At 47.1% G+C, this 17,065-nt stretch overlaps 5 protein-coding genes across 5 annotated transcripts; 2 read left to right on the forward strand and 3 right to left on the reverse strand.

The window, feature by feature from the left end:
• Window positions 1–977: 977 nt before the first annotated feature.
• On the reverse strand, window positions 978–1,330 carry HD556DRAFT_1442789 (uncharacterized protein; the record flags this gene model as incomplete). Its single annotated transcript, XM_041306512.1, has 3 exons — window positions 978–1,119; window positions 1,186–1,211; window positions 1,268–1,330. 3 exons carry the CDS (start codon window positions 1,328–1,330, stop codon window positions 978–980), a joined length of 231 nt encoding a protein of 76 aa, XP_041160714.1.
• Window positions 1,331–3,325: 1,995 nt separating this feature from the next.
• On the reverse strand, window positions 3,326–4,354 carry HD556DRAFT_1474817 (uncharacterized protein; the record flags this gene model as incomplete). Its single annotated transcript, XM_041308510.1, has 1 exon — window positions 3,326–4,354. The coding sequence occupies one exon, from the start codon at window positions 4,352–4,354 to the stop codon at window positions 3,326–3,328; it is 1,029 nt and encodes a 342-aa protein (XP_041160715.1).
• Window positions 4,355–8,101: 3,747 nt separating this feature from the next.
• Window positions 8,102–9,259, forward strand: HD556DRAFT_1442792 (uncharacterized protein; the record flags this gene model as incomplete). The annotated part of the gene is made up of 1 exon (XM_041306513.1): window positions 8,102–9,259. One exon carries the CDS (start codon window positions 8,102–8,104, stop codon window positions 9,257–9,259), a length of 1,158 nt encoding a protein of 385 aa, XP_041160716.1.
• Window positions 9,260–12,747: 3,488 nt separating this feature from the next.
• Window positions 12,748–13,266, reverse strand: HD556DRAFT_1212361 (uncharacterized protein; the record flags this gene model as incomplete). Its single annotated transcript, XM_041296590.1, has 3 exons — window positions 12,748–12,906; window positions 12,954–13,169; window positions 13,219–13,266. Coding segments are annotated over 3 exons (423 nt in total), but the record flags the coding sequence as incomplete, so codon positions are not given.
• A 2,620-nt stretch (window positions 13,267–15,886) lies between these two features.
• Window positions 15,887–16,880, forward strand: HD556DRAFT_1307969 (uncharacterized protein; the record flags this gene model as incomplete). The annotated part of the gene is made up of 6 exons (XM_041300073.1): window positions 15,887–15,956; window positions 16,007–16,149; window positions 16,198–16,281; window positions 16,360–16,458; window positions 16,616–16,695; window positions 16,820–16,880. 6 exons carry the CDS (start codon window positions 15,887–15,889, stop codon window positions 16,878–16,880), a joined length of 537 nt encoding a protein of 178 aa, XP_041160718.1.
• Window positions 16,881–17,065: the final 185 nt, after the last annotated feature.

The raw sequence follows: 17,065 nt of genomic DNA on the forward strand, positions 1-17,065 counted from the left end.
GGTAAGTCTTCCAAGACGGTGCATATGGCGGGATAGGGGCTAAGGTCATGATGACCTCCGTAGGAGGGGTTCTCGGTTACATGTTATTGTAACAGAAGCAGGAGTTCACGACAAAGTTGTATGCTCCTCAATTCGAATTTCACTGCAGCACACTGGTATTATTACAAACTAAGGAAGGACATCTCTTCCATGAATATTTACATATTCTGCCAGGCTGGCACGACGACTCACAGTAGCAGGATGACATTGACTAGAAGTTCTGATTCAAGTTCCGGCATGACATCGTCCACAGGCGAGTCTGTAAGGATGTTGTGAACAAAATCAACTCTCTGGAATGTGTGGTACAATTTCTTTCGTTTACGCTGGTATCTGTCAACAGTGGCCTGCATCGTTGACGAAATCGAGATTGCATGGTTCATGTCAAAGAGTTCAGTTCGGAGGTCACGAATTAGCAAGATTCATATTCATTTCCTTCGGTCATTTACTTTGTATTGCCTTTCTTGAAGGGTCACTCACTGAGCAGAAATATCGATAACTGATGCACTGACACCGCATCAAGGCGGGATGCCCTAGTAAATTCCCCGCCGTATGAGTTGTCTTTCATTGACAAGCCACGGGGTGCAAATAACTTGCCCAGTCGAGTGAGACAAATTTGTCGGTAGCGTAGGTGATTCTCGATGACATCCCATCATAACAGGGACGTTTCGTTAATTCGTAGAGCCTGACGTGCTTTAGTAGGCTTGTACCATAATGCTCATTACCTTCAGGTTGTGTGTCTGGCTCAAGTACACTGAAATAATCCGCTATCGCTTACATTGGAAATTAGGGTGTTATATAGACCAAGGCCATCCAAATGCTCCTCCCAGTCCATGACAGACTAATCCTATAAGTTAACGACGCAACGAACTCCACCGGTTATCTTGAATAGTCCAAGCCTCGCTCCACGAACGATACCGAATAAGCCACAGGATACGACATCACGCCGTGGGATTTGCAAATGAGATATCGGACATTGGAATATGCACGAGGGTACTTGTAGATCCGTGTGGATGTCGGTTCACCTGCCAAAGATGGAGGTGCATGCGCGTAGCAAGGATTGCAAGCATGATGAACTGGAAACTATACGTAGACATATGTTTCAGATATTGTTAGTAGGTATAAGCAGCAGGATATGGACGTGCATACTCATACAAAATGATCTGGTAGGAGTACTGGTGCGTAGAACATCAATAGCTCGATCATCAAAGACATTAGGAGATCAGCGCACCTGGAGGAGCAGCGATGTGATGATGTTTGTTACCGAGATCACTTCAGAAAAGAGAATGATCATGGATGAGTACAGTAAAACGGCGCGTAAAGTGTTGGCTCACAAGAACCGCATGCATAATAGGATATGTTATGATTCACTAGGACAACGTACAGACGGCTTGTTTTTGTTCGCCAGTCCTGTATGGCGCTGTAGAAACAACAATACTGCGAGGAAACAAATGAAAGATGGCTCCAAACTGATATATTTGTGTTGTGGTCTTTGCACTGCCTAGTCTGCTATACTTGCCTGACAAGTGCATTCGACCCAGGGGTCTGCGATCTGGGAATAGTCTTGGGGGTAAGTGAGTGATGTGTGATCAATAGTCCGAGCGCGGGAAACAATGTCCGAAGGTATAATTACGATGTCCGATGCAAAAGCATCGGGTTTGTCGGGTCGGGTAGTCGGATTCGGGTCGGGTATGCGGAAACTAATAGTAACGCTATAGCGAGCGTCGGAAGAGCGAGCGGTGTGTGCAATAATAACAATGACTGATACGGGCGGTGAAGGAACGATGATATTCGCAATGTCAACTAAGAACTACGAAATATCGGGTTTGACCACTAAGCATCGGGGAACTGCTCCCCTCTACTTGGATAATGAATAATGCTCGAGGTCAGTCCAATATATATGTAAGTACGTAGAAATGCGGAACCCGTAGGCGAAAGTAGCGGCGGAGTATTTCGGATCCGAAGTACATGTAAATAAACATGAGGCGCTGCGGACTATGGGAAAACATGTAATAGCGCTGGCTACGATGTGAGTAATGTGCAAAATAATGAACTACACACCTAGTGGGGCTGGCAAGACGGGATGGGACACGGATAGAACGAGTGCGCGGGAATTTGCATCGGCCGATGCGGCCTAAACGTCGGGTTAGCGGGTTAGCGTCGGATAACATCGGGAAGTGATTAGCATGTGACGGGTATTTGACGTGTACTGTAAAATAGCTCGATACGAGCCCAGTGCCAGCTCGTGTCCTACATCTCCTACGAACTTTGAATCCTGACTGTCCCCAGTCAGTGTACTACTCGAGCGAAAGTGAGGGAAGAATAGGAGGTTTAAACATAATATGCGCGGGGAATGGATGTCTATGACTCTGATGCGACGAAGTGCGATCCGAATGTCCGAAATCAGCGGCCGATGTGCGGGAAAAAACGGCGGGTTTGTCGGGTCCGAAGTGCGGATATGCGTGATTGTTTCGATATTTCGTGATGAGTGTGGCAACGGATAAATCTGATAAATGCGAGGTATCTCAAGCATAGGGGAAGTGATGCGAAGGTATGCGATGTGCGGGAATGTATCTGAGTGGCCGACGCGGCCGATGCGATGCGCGGGAACTTTCCGAGTGCAAGTCCGAAAATGCACTGATATGTATCTGCTCGTGTTCTGACGTCTTTTCCTACTTCTCTGCATAATCTATCACTGTTCTCTTCTGCACAAATGCGATGGATGCAAACAACTCAATGTCCGAGTGTGCAATGGTATCCGAAGTCCGAAATCGTCGGCCGATGCAATGTCCGAAAATCTGCGCTTGTCCTATGTGTCCCCTATGTCCGTATCTCGGATCCGATGCTAGGTGGTCCCCCACTAGGGTGTCTAATAAAAAACAATGAAAAAAATAATCATAAGTGCCAAATGAATTTTCGGATAACATAGTCAAGATGATACTAGGGACGCAGATTACCATCTGACTTGACTTCTTCGTGCAACTTTTGACTGTCTTTCTTCGGGTTTTCGGGTTTTTCTACGTATATATAAGGGTGCGCGCGCGATGCGCAGTTCGAAGATGAAATGCTATATAATAGGGGTTATTAGCGCGCATTCGGATTCGAATGTCTGTGTACTATTAGTTTCTTCTGTAGGTGCGGATGTATGAGGATAGGGATTTTTCGGGTTATTGAGATATGAAACACCGGCCTAATCCCGGGGTGAAATGTGCGATGCTAGTATGTGCGTGCTATGAACATATGTGCGCGTTTTCGGGTATCGCGTTACCCGAAATTTCGGGGTTTCGAACTATAGCTTTTTCCTAAGGTAAAGACGTCGTTGGCTTTCATACTGGTAAAATGTGATCTGGGAGTGCGATGGACGAGGGTATTGAAAGCGTTGGTAGACCGGATGATGGAGTCGGATATTTCGGATCCGATGCGACGGGTGACGGTAGGGCGAAACTATGCAGGGAAACTGCGGGTACATGGGGCATATCTTCGGGATGACGGGGAAATGTGTTTCGGGTGTTTCGGGTTTTGACGTGCGGATTTTCGGGCGTGACAATTCAAAATGATACCTAGACCAAGTGACATAACCGGTGAGAAATAAAGCGACGGCTACTGCGTGAACGAAATGATCAGTGCGATCTGGAGAAGGTAAAACGAGTTCGTGATCTAAACTCCTGGTACAAATATCCCATATTTCGGGGAATTCGTCGGCCGATGTTTCGGGTATCTCGGGTACGTTGTCTTCTAGCGACGTTAGCTCTGAATCTAAGACTTCTGATGTTAGTACGTCTGCATCAATGACTTCTACGAATACATCCAATTGTTCCGATGGTAACTGAACTTGTCCGAGGGTCAAGTCCGAAATTTCGGGACTTCGGACTCCCTCTGGGGCGTCGGATGTTGCGATAGGGTCTTTGGGTGCGGAGATTTCTATTTCTGAAGTTAGGGGTTCTTGTGCGGGTGTGTATTCGTCACTTAGGGGAAGTGTCCACCATTCATAATCATCGGATTCCTCGGGTTCGGGTATTTCGGGCTTCGGATCGGGTCGGGTATACTCGTGTATGCCTCCTTCTGGGTAGGACGACAAAATTTCGTTAGTAAATTCTAACCAAGATGTACCTCGGGCCTCAGGGCATCCTGCCCATAGTTCTTTGTGGTCGCATTGGATATATCTGAGAGTATACTTGATGAGCTCAGTGTCTGATAAATTGCACTTTTGTCCGAGTTGGTCTACAGATTGCAAAAATGCGAAAACTCCGTAAACATCGCCAGTGAATCTTGGGGCTGATTGTTCTGTCCTGAATGGCATGCCAAATCTGTCGGGCATGATGGGAAAAACTGCGGGCACGTCGGAAATATCATCGGGTCGTCGGGTCCGAAGTACAGGTTTGTCAGGAAATCCTAAAATCAAAATCACTTAATCAAAACTAAACCAGATGGACCCCTCGCGGTGGGCTCCAGTTGTAGAAACAACAATACCGAGAGGAACAAATGAAGCTCCTGACTGTATCTGTAAATGTTGTGAGGTCGCGCGTTGCCTAGTCTGCTATACTTGAGACGACAAGTGCATTCGACCCTAAAGGGGAAGCGAGTGCAGCAAGGATCTAGTAGTGCGTGCCGAAGGCGCTACTGGTCGGCTGATGCGAAGCACAAGAAAGCGCGCAGGTGTGCACGAGGCGCGGGAAAGCGAAGGTACGCGCGAGGCGCGGGAAGCGCGCGCGCGTGAGCGGTAATGAGAGAGAGTAAGAGTGAGTTTGCTTAAGTGGTGATTAGATACTAGACAAGAGATACGAGCGCGAGGTGTCAAAGAATAGATTTCTACTATGTTCTCCTAGGTAGTATGTGGGTGGTAAGTGGGAGGTCCAGTTGAAAGTCGGAAAGTGGGTAATAGTATGTAATGCTGGCACTTATATACGGCACCTAAGCGCTGTCACGCGGAGCCGAAGCGCTACCGAGTAAGGTATGTAAAGCTATATGTAAGTAAGGGTCCAAAATAAAGGTGGAACGATACACAGATAAGAGAAATGGAAACATACGCACTAGAGAACTTGGTGGACAGTGGATGGATGCTTCCGGATGGCTGGCACTATAGGGCGATCAAGCGCGGGAAAGCGCGCGTATACATCGTAAAGCGCGGGAATGGTGCGCACATGGCGCGCGTTGCGCGGGAAAGCTGCGCCTCATATAGGGATAGCTGCAGATAGCACACAGAATGGTGCTGCAAGTTCGTGCAATGAACTCCCTAGTGAAAAGTGCCATATCACACCATGAGAGGCATGAGTCTCTACAGTGCGTATAAGCGTAAGTATCATGAGTCCTGGGGAGGACACTTGTCAGCGCGTGCCTGTACATATATATGCTCCTGGTTACCCACCCAATTCCAATACAGAAAGGAGAATAAATGGTATGGAGAGTTGGTAACGGCTTGAACTCTGGTAGCACCCTGAGATGCCCGGGATTGCGCTAGTTGCATCTGTGAAAGTGAACAAAATGTTTTAGTGGCCGTGGAACTCAGAAGGAAGGTGAGAGCAAGTACATGATGCAGGGACGTCAGTGGCGAAGACGATGCTGAAGGAAGCTACGAGGACAATCTGGCTGATGTATCTACCACTAGCTTGGATATCATGAGTGGATTTGGAACTCACGAAAGAGGTGCACACGATAGCTGCGAGCAAGATCCTATTTTTGTTCCAGAGCACATATGTTCTGGAGACAAAAAAATCTGAATGAATCGGGTCAGAAACGCACATAATACAAGGGGAACGATCGATACATTCGGAAAAAATTACTAATACAGTACCAAGACCTGTGAGAGGAAAGTAGTAGCATTCGGGAAGGACGTGCATACATGAATATACCGTGCATGTACCTGATTGAATATTTTCCAACACCTGGCATTTCTAGCGAATTCATGGAGTAAGTCGTTCGTTCTCATTAACCTCCATCACATCACATACACCTGGGTTCTCATTCGGGGCAAAGTACACTAAAAATGTCAATCCATTGTCGGAACGATGTGTGCTGGAGCGGAACGCACGATATAGATCTATGGCGAGAAAGAAGAAGGAGAGGTATCGTGTAGCGATATAGAGGCCTTTCATCTTGCTCCAGCGTGATTGAAGCAAAAATGTCCACTGTGCACAGCAATGATATTATCAATATCAAAACCGAAGTGTATCATGGAACTGGTGTATTACCTCCTCATGAAGTGAACATGCATAATCATAGGTCTGAATAAGCGAGTTTGACAGCGGACGTGGATAGATCAGAATAAGCCTACCCAGAATGTAGCCATCGACACTGAACTATATCAGAACACAGAATATGAGGTTCAGATAGTACGCACTGTGTATGCACTGATGGTAGATGACTTGTCAGTTGTGATTCGCCCTCATGTCGAGAAAGGAGACACACCGTAGTGAACTGCAAGCTCCTCGCTGCTGCAATATCGTTAGTCGTATACTCCATGTAGAGGTTAAAAAATGTGCTTACCACATACGTCATGGGCCTTGTTAGCTTTTATGAACAAGGTATAAACTCATCAATGTGGCGGTGTAAACACTGGGACAGTCTCCGCGGATCTCGGAGCGTTTCACCGGTAACTGCAGATGTACAGCCCAGGGAGTGCTTGATAACAGATGCAGTTGCACCTCCGAGATCTCAGGCTGATGCTTGACATGGTGATGACGCCGACTGCCGTAGTTTCGATAACAGTCATGCCGGGTGAAAAGTTGTGAGAAGTTCTTCATCAGCATCTTGCTAGTCATCTGTAAGCTATTGAGTGGAGCTGCAGATTGAGTTCTGCGTGAGATGTTTTGTATTTTCTCGAAGCTCCCGTGCAGTTGTTTGAGTACCACAGAATTATGCATGATAGCGCAATTATGCCTGGCTGACTTCGAGTGAAACACCTCCATATAGCGGTCGACAATTGGCACGGGTGTAAGTTCAGTGGCACACCAATTGGTTCCGCGACTGATTTCAACAATGACGTCATCACGGATGACTAAGGTAGACTTCATGCGAATCCATCAAACGTCACGTGATAAATCGTTACAATTTCGTGACAGAACACCAAAAAATCAATTGCTATTCGAAGACGGAACATCAAGTCAATATGTTAATGCTAAAACATGTAGAATACTGTCTCGCATAATTAAGCATTGTAAAAAATGCATAAATCAAAGAGTCGAGTTTGGAATTGAGTTTTTATTGTTAAGTGTCTGGGTGCCGTTAGTAGGTGAGGTCCGAATTTGCAGTAGCAGTCTGAGTAATGCCGGTGTGCCGATAATTCTGTAGCACGAGCAGATGGGCAACAGATCCAACGCTCACAAGCGCTGGCGCGAGAACGTGACAATGTGGAGAACATCGAAGAGACCTAAATTTCAAGTTGGGTCATTCATAGACTCGGAGAATGATGAAAATGTGAGTGCTCACCATGGAACATACATAACCATCTAATGGGACACACCAGGAGATTGTCATGTCGGAAATTGCGACATGGTTCGCGGAGCCACTCTCCACAGGCGTCCCACATTCGCCGTCCACAAAAAATCGTCTTTGGCGCGCTGCGGCTGCGCTGTTCGAGCCACGCACAGCCGCAGCCGAGAAACCAGCCAGTTATGGACATGCAGACTCACCTTTGCCTCATGTTGCCCTCGTAGACATGGGGAATGGGGCAGACTTTGTTGGGAGGAATATGCATACAGGTTCAACTCTACAATCATCTCAGCCAGGATCCCACAGAGTAACTTGCGAAGATGTTGAGGACGAGGAGGACTTGATGGCAATCCGAGGTGTACGATGGAGGGAGCGGCTACAGCCAATCAGCACAGCAATTCTTGAAGGAGATGTTAACAACTCATCAATGAATAATGAGACAGATGACGAGAATGATGAGCTCACCAAGAATAGCGTGGGACGCAATAATCCCTATGCATCACGCATACCTCCCACAGTTGCCCAAGCACAGGAAGCACTGGTCGATCTTTGAGCTCTCCTGCATCCTCCTCGAAATGATGGCACTGGGTATAAATGGTCAAAATTTGACAACATTCTCAAAGGAAGACTTGAGTCCATGGAGAAATTTCTGTGGAAATTCACCAATGTTAGCAATGACGGGAGCCCACATGCCAAGAACATTGCAGGAGGAAAGTGGACCCAGGCTGCTGATGAAACAGCGGCTTTTCTGCATGGAGGGAGTTGGCTAAGTCGCAACCTGCGGACATGGTCAAAAGCATATATCAAGGACCGTGCCAAGCTGCCAACGCACCAGTATGGCAACCATCATTCCCGCATTGATGACGAAGTCTTGGCTACAGATATCAAGCTTCATTTGCAGTGTGTCGGAAAGTATGTCAGCACTCAAGAGATTGTCAATTACCTCAGCGATACGGAGGTACAGAGCCGCCATAGACTGTCAAAAACCATCTCACTGGTGACAGCTCAGCGCTGGATGCTTAAACTTGGCTATCGTTGGAAAGAAGAAGAGAAAGGTCAATATGTAGATGGTCATGAACGTGAGGATGTCGTCACATACCGTCAGAAGGTCTTTTTGCCTTTGTGGGACAGCTTCCAATATCGCCTTCGAAACTGGAAGGAGGACGATGTAATGGTGGAAGAGGATTTGGATGAGCTCCCAAGGCACCGTCGAGTGGTCGTTTGGTTTCACGACGAGTCCACATTTTATGCACATGACCGTCGTGATGTGTGGTGGGTTCATTCAACCGAAGCAGCAGTTCCGAAACCGAAGGGTGAGGGAGCATCCCTCATGGTTGCTCATTTCGTCTCAGCCGACTATGGATGGCTGCAGTCTAAAGATGGAGCAGAGACAGCTCGTATTCTTTTCAAAGCAGGCAAGGGGCGGGATGGGTTTTTCACAACGGACAATATTATTGCACATGCAAAGCTAGCAATGGATATTTTAGACAAACACTTCCCTCACGATGATCACATTCTTGTATTCGACAACGCAACAACTCATGTGAAACGTGCTGATGACGCACCTGCTGCTCGCAACATGCCAAAGAACCCATCCAAAACATGGGGTCCCATGGTTACCACCAAAGATATGCGTGGCAATGTCATGCATGATGCCAATGGAAAGCCCCTAAAAACAAAAATCCAGTTGGCTGATACAAATCTCGCTGATGGTACACTGCAGTCTTTTTACTTTATGGAGGGCCATGAGAAGGCAGGCTGGTTCAAAGGCACAGCTCAGATTCTCCGTAAATGAGGATTTGATGAAGAAGCAAGCCTCAAATCGGAATGTCCCGGCTTCAAATGCCCCCCTGACAAGATGCCGCATTGCTGCTGCCGTCGTTTCCTTTATAATCAGCCCGACTTTATCAATGTCAAGTCACATCTTGAAACTGTTTGCGAGGAACGTGGCTTCCGTGTCATATTTCTGCCCAAATTTCATTGTGAATTGAATTTTATTGAGATGTGCTGGGGCTTTGCAAAGCGGGTGTATCATCAATTCAAACTATCTTCAAAAGAAGATGATCTTGAGCGCAATGTTATAGCTGCATGTGACTCTATTCCTCTGCAAACAATGCGCAAGTGAGTTTTTTTATATGTAGATCATATTATCATTCTCACTGACATCAACTACTACAGATTTGCAATTAGATCTAGACGCTTTATCGATGCTTATCAAAAGGGCCTAAATGATATGCAGGCTGCTTGGGCTGTCAAAAAGTATCGTGGTCATAGAATCCTACCCGAGAGCATCATGCAGGATTTCGATAATACAACTCCAACCATTTGAAGGGACATCAACTAGTAGTCTATTCATGCAGCACATACTAGTTTTTCACTTACAACTTCTACTAATGCTGATACTACATTTCCTGCAGTATTCTAACTTCATCAGTAGTTGCACACAATGACATCTTTTGCTCGAAGCCTTTGCATGCCTTTGAAGTGGTCTCTCGGCAACTTGGCATGACCTTATCCTGGGATAAGTTCGAAGTGTCACAAGCAGTCACAATCACATGACATTTGATGGATTCGCATGAAGTCTACCTTACCTCCGCCTGGCACACACCTTGCACGTGCAACTCTCTGAGCCTTCTTCAGCCTATCACGGAGAAACAGAGTCAAAACTCCGGGATATATTCAAGGAAGCCCGATGTAGGGATTCATTTCTGGCTGGGCTTGTAGAGACTGTTTTTACCTTACCTTATGTTGGCACTTTTAGAGCTTACATAAGCAAGTTATCTTTTCACCAGTTACCAGTAGGAGTCAGAGTATTCAGCAAGTTTCTATGATATTTCCTCTCCTCTGAGTCTTGAGCCTGGTCCAGAAACCCTTTAGGGTCGAATAGCAGCTAGGTTCTGCAAGACCCAACATTGTTCAGACTCACCATCTGAATTGTTGTACCTTCACCGTAGTGTTGTGCGGGCCGGCCTTGGGCCTATGGCCCAGGGCTGGGCCTGGGCTTGAGTGGGTATGGGCCTCATAATATTTTGGCCCAGCCCTGATGTCGGGCTTGGGCTTGGGCTGGGCTGGGCTTGGGCTGAAGCCCGGGCCTGACATAGATTGGGTACACAACAACGAAACACATCTACCGAAGTTATTCTAAACTCTCTATGTCAATGAAAACCATGCTATCTTCACCTGACTTCTCGGGGCACCCATCAAGTAGCTCGTCATCCTCATCTGCAGGATCTTCGGTCAATGATGAAGGTCCTGACTCACGAAAGACCAGGTCATGACAAAGAAGGCACTTCATTACCTGTAGTGCCTCAACGACATCCCCTTTGAGACGGTTGCGGCGCTTTGTAATTGTTAGCGCAGCTGAAGAAAATGCCCGCTCGCTCGATACCGACGAGGCCATGATTCCTAAGAAGTCACGAGCGATAGCTGTCCACACTAGCCCATACCTCGTTGCATTTAACTTTTGATAGATTCAGTATCTTCATTGAGTGAATAAATGAAGGAATACATACCCCCCACCACTGGACAATGGATTGGTTTTCGGCCAGCTGGTCAAATGTATTGACATAGTAGTTAAAGTCTTGAAGCCAGGGTTTCCGTGGATCGATTGATGACATGGCTGCAGATGGAGTATATGAGGTTGGCGTGTCGTCGTCGTCATCGTTGTCACTAAGTTCCCGCAGAAGCCTCGAAATTTTGATTCCGGATGTGCGACCTTTCTTGACTGGAGTGTGTTCAGCGTCACCATGAATGTGTGCATAGTACTCCTGAAACTGATGACAGTCAGACTATTGTCATGGAAATCTGCTGGAATACTCACAATATGTTCCGCATTCTCGAGAGCCTCTTGTTGCAAATTGTCGTCCCAGTACTTCTTGAAATGGTTCATTTTTTCGTTAGGATCGAGTACTGTTTATTAGTTCAAACAGTCATTAGGTAGCCATAGGACTAGGTAGGAATGCGTGAAAAACTTACACATTGCCATAATATATGCGTCGGAGTCGCCAGTCTTCTCATAGTACAATGTGATCTTGTCGATGGCAGCTTGAAGCGGTGCTTTGAAGCAAGCATACTTTGGCCGTGCGAGTCGTAAGCTCCAAGCTTTATGTAGTGCCTCGAGGGCTGGGATCGCAAGGTGCAGGCTTGGGTTTCGATCCAACGAAAATGCTTGTTGAGCATTGTCGGCATGCTTTAAACGGGGTGTGAGTGTTATCATTGAACATTTGAACACAAGAACGAGTACACTCACAGCGAGAAGATCAAGGAACAACTTGACACGTTTCCATTCGTCGTTTCGTAGCTCTAACTCGCCAATCTTCTTCCGCTTCTCCAGATTCGGCTCCTTAAGGCCCATTTCGTAGATAAATGTGTTGATGTACTGTAGGTGACAGTGACACGGTCAAATTTTAACGCTGCGAACACATTAAGACGTACCTTTCGCTGTGTTTCTGCGCGCTCTAACATGATGTATGTTGAAGACCACCGGACCGGCATGTCGAGCAGCAACTGCAGGGGGCGTTCTGCACCTTCTCGGATCTGAATCTCCTTGAAAAGCTGCTTGCGCTGGGCTGACGACCGCTCCTGTTTGTTTCATTAAGTTAGTCAGTTGAATTAATCAAATATCATGTACATACCTTCACAGCGATGGCTCGAATGAGCCCAACTTCATCCCGGTTGTGACCAATAGTACTTGGCATATGGTCTTCGGGGCTTGCAGGGTTGTAATGTTTCGATTTCGTGTGAGTCTTGATGAGCGCTTGTGTCGCCAGGTTGATAACGTGCGCAAGACATCTAGTAACAAAATGTCAAAATGAATACAGCTAAAGTTATAATGAATTACGCACCTGATACGACGTCCCTTTCCATCAAATGCCTTCCCGGTCTTCTTCATAATCTGATTTGAAAACTCGTCCATCATCGAGTCGTTATTTGTCGCATTGTCACAGGTGATGCGCCCAATCTAAATGTGTGGTGAGTAACATGAACCCTCATAGGATACAACATTACCTTGTGCGAAATTTCGAGGCGATCAATGATTTTGAAAAGTACTTGACCTAGACAGCGGCCATTATGAGAGTTGTTGAGTTTTGTAAACCCAAACAGTGCGCTTTCGAGAACCCATACTCCAGGTGATGGCTCTTCGACCCAATGACCAGAGACGGCAAAGTATCCGTCGATGTTGGAGGCTTGCCATGCATCGCATGTATTGCTGATTTCACCTTTAACAGCATTGCTCTAAGTCAAAAATGAGTGGTAGTATCATTCAAACAAGAATCATAAACTTACATTAAGCCGTGTCCGAAGATATTTCATTTGCTTCTGGAACATCTTGATAATCTCGGCACGCGTCACCTTTCGATCCGGAATTTTGACACCGTGTGTGGATCGTGATGCTACATGAATCATGAGGTGGAAGGATGGGTGCTCCAGTGCTTGGATTGGCTATTTTTGTTAGTGAGACGGTGTAGTACTATGTAAATTTAACATACCTGGTCAGTAGAAATCAACCATTCTGTTGCAGCCTCGCGGAATAACTGGTCGGTGTATGGCAGCACACGGTCTGCCTTTGGTGGCTCGCGCAGATGATTATCGAGGCCTGTTTGGCTGGCACTAGCTTTCTGGATGGCATTGCTTCGACGCTTTGCGACAGCCTTAGGAAGCATAGATTCGAATTGGTGGTCCTGGGCCCATTTATTGTAGGCAAGCTATGGAAAATCCGTTAGCATCACAGTAGTCAGAAATATCAACACTTACCTCATGGTCTTTTTCAAGGTGTCGACGGCACGTTGACAGGTCCTTCACAAAGTGTTTGCGTGGACCCTTCTTCGAGCACAAGGTGCAATTGCGATAGGTGCGAGGTTTGCCATCAACACCAGGCTCAGAATATTTCGGACTAAAAAAATTATCAACATCCTGACCTTTCCTGTCAGGCTTTTGCTTGATCTCGTCATTAGAGAGGCTCGCAATGTTGATATCTGCAAGAAATCCATCATCGTTGACAGGATCTGGAGCTGCGCGTGAAATTTCAACGTAAAACATAACGTAAATGAAAGTGTTCGAAACTCACCTTGATTTTTTTTTGCCGTGGCAGGTGCAGCACAGCTGTCTTCTGAGTCGGAACTGATGATCACAGATTGGCTGCTATGCGACTTTTTCTCTGTGTGAAAAAATGTTAAGTGACGTGCTGAAATGAGCAACACTGACGGTACTTACTTTTTGGTGGTTTTTGAGCGGCTGAACAATCTGTATCATACCCACTACCGGAAGAGTCAGTATTCTGAGATCTCTTGGTGGGGGTGACAAAGTGGGAACTCGAAGTAGCTGGTGCCGTGGTGGTATCCTCCGCCAATCGTTTGGCATCCTCAGCTCGCTTGAGGGCAATGGCTTCAAGGTGAGCACTCAGCTCAGGTGTTGCAGAATTAGAAGCATCGGTTAACCTCTTGGAGGGCGCGGGAACCCGTTTGGGCCGCACCAAGGCTTCTCGATCTGCATCGAGTGATGGCGGCATTACCGTGACTGGGAATAATCAATGCCAATTGCATAGAGAAGATCAGGCACAAATTAACTGTACAGTTAATACCGGAATGGACCGAAAGACTTACAGGTATAGCCTCGGTCATTTTTGGAAAAACTCAGCCCGGGCCTGAGCCCTGGGTATGGGCCTGCAGAGGTTGCAGGCCCAGCCCTGGGCCCTCGTCAGCCCACTCATAGGGCTGGGCTGGGCTGGGCTTCTGTAGGGCTGGGCCATGTGGGCCTGCGGGCCTGAGCCCTGGCCCACCACATCACTACTTCACCGAGCTAACGAGGGCATCTAGGAATTCGAATTTCCAGGTCCATCCGGCTGAGTCCGGCTGGGTCTGTCCGGCTCCCAAGTATGATATTTTGTATGCAATAGAGTATGACACTAGTACATTAACGAAACTACAGAAACATCACAGCTGCAGCCCTCACAGATCTGGTCCAGACTATTTCAGAGATACCTGCATGTGTCATGAGTGAAAATATAGAATCTGCAAGGTCTATGGTTGAGTCCATTGGCAGGCAGGCACAGAAATTAACACCTGAAAGCTGGTTGAGCCAAATGATTGGTAGGCAAGCTGCTAGTAGAGGATGAGAAAGCCGGCCAGCCCAGTGCATGAGAACTTGAAGGACAGGCAAAAAGCCCATCTGAAAGGCCAAACCATATCTGCAGCTACACAAAGCTGTAATCGTCAGGCCAGGCCAGGCTGAAAGATCGCTGATTTGATGTATTCGAGACGGTAACAAGTCGTAAAATTGAGCTCATTGTATGACGCGACGTTAAGAACTGACAAGTTGTGCACAGGCGGATTCGGACAGACCCACACGCAGCCGGACGGAGACTGCCGGAAATTCGGATTCCCAGACTTTCTGGAGCTAACGAGGTTGTCCCAAGAAGGGAAGAGGGTGCAGGTGCCAAGGTTGGAAAAAGGGTGGTGGCGACACTTTTGACAATTCTGGATGGTATTGACAAAATGAGCACGATAGGGTTGTGGTCATCCGGACAACCAATCTGTCGAATGCCATTGATCTGGCGCTACGAAATTTGAAAGAGAATTCGAGATAGCTCAGCAGTAACACACCCCACTTTGACTGACGGCTTTTACTTCCAGGCATACTGGATGCAGACGTGCGCTACTCCATTCTGAATATCCTCCTCTCCCAAACTCCCAATTGTATAACAGACGCAGAACTTCATTCCATCGCGTGCTGTGCTTATGGAGATGTTGGTGCGGACCTCAGTGCTGTAGTTCGAGAGGCTGGGACTCTTGCCATCAAATGATGGATGACACACTCCACCAGGTTCCAATGCTGACTCAGCAGCTACAACAATGACACGCCATCAGACCTTTCAGAAGCGCTTCCTACTGTGCGGCCGTCCGCAATGTGCTCCCTATTCATGGAGACACCGCCCATTCGGTTTGAAGATATAATTGGGCAAGCCGACATACAAAAACTTCAGGAAGCAGTCGAGTGGCCATTATCACATCCAGAGGCTTTCCACCAACTGGCAGTCCGACCAGCAACTTGAAAGGGCCTACTGTTGTACGGATCTCCAAGGTGCAGTAAAACCATTCTGGCTCGAGCTTGTGCAACGGAAAGCGGTGTTAACCTTGTTGCTGTGAGGTTTGACTCTTTTGGTTCTGCGTTCAGGCAACATGCTCACGGTTGTCAATTAGCTTCTAAACAAATATGTTGGAGAGTGGGAAAGAGCCATGCGAGATATATTCAGTAAAGCCAGAGCTGCGTCACCGTCAATAATCTTTTTCGTAAGCGCTGTCCTACTATGAAGGAGTTGGTGTTGACAAACACATGATGAAATCGATGCCCTTGGAACGTCGCGCTCCTCAGATTCAGATACTGGAACTGCACATGAAGGGTTCTGACCAGCCTCTCGAACGAAATGGACGGTGTTCAGGAGCTTGTGAGGGTGACTATTATTGCAGCCACGAATCGCCCTGATGTTATTGCAAGTCTATCTGCTTTGATCATCATTGTTATATTTCTGACCATGGATTGCCAGGACTCAGCTCTGATGCGTCCCGGAAGACTGGATCGCATTCTATACGTTGGACCGATCACGCTGGACGTGAAAAGATCTCGAAGATCAGGACAAGGACGATGAGCATGGAATCTGACTTAGATCTTCATACAATAGCAGCCATGGTGAGTACGGTTCTGTTGCATCTGAGCAGAGTGTGACGTTGCATTCAGACCGACGGCTGCTGCGGCGCGGAAGTCAGCTCACTGTGCCAGGATGCTCTATTGACTATGCAGAAAGATATCAACGCCCCATTTGTAAGCTCTTTAAAGTTCCTAGTTCGGCGAACTTTGCTCATAGCTCTCTGCATATCCCCCAAAACGTCTTTGTCGCAGACGCAGGAGCCATACAAAGGCAAATCACGCCAGATGCGATCAAAAGATATCAGCAATGGAGAGATCAAACTGGATCAAGGAGTGTCTGAATTAATTGCAGTATGTTCCTGACCCATGGTCATTCATTTTGTGTACTTACGCCGCACGTTCGTAGGGTAATGCACTAGTTCTCGTAATTAACCATGGCGACTCATCTGTAAAGACCCAACCTCACTTCTCAATTACTATATACTTATACCGGTGATCGGCTGCTCAGATGGCCCAGTGCCTGAGAACCTGCTGCCGTCCTGCACGATCAAAAGTCCTGTGCGCTGTTACGATAACTATGGACTGCTGGTACGTGTGAGAAGGAATTGGAATTCATCCAATCCGAGTCACTGAACGAAATGCAGCTACTATTCAATTCAATGTAGTGCTCCCCATAGACGTTCGTCCTCTGCTAAGAGATACTCGCCTTCAGTCTATCACACGATCAAACAACTGCACCACCGGTCATCAACTACAACCTGTGGCGGCGGTGATTCAGGAACGGAGGTACACAGGAAATGGACTGACAGACACTAATGTGACCTGGACAGCATTTCAGAGATGATCAAAATATACAAGAATGAGTACTAGTACTGGCAGCATAACACCGGGAGCCAATGCAAGTAAAACTCGTCAGCGTATAGGGCGGTCGGCCGTTCTAACTCAGCAACAAACAGGC

The sequence above is a fragment of the Suillus plorans genome (genome assembly GCF_016647745.1).
Source record: "Suillus plorans strain S12 chromosome Unknown HD556scaffold_25, whole genome shotgun sequence".
NCBI lineage: Eukaryota > Fungi > Basidiomycota > Agaricomycetes > Boletales > Suillaceae > Suillus > Suillus plorans.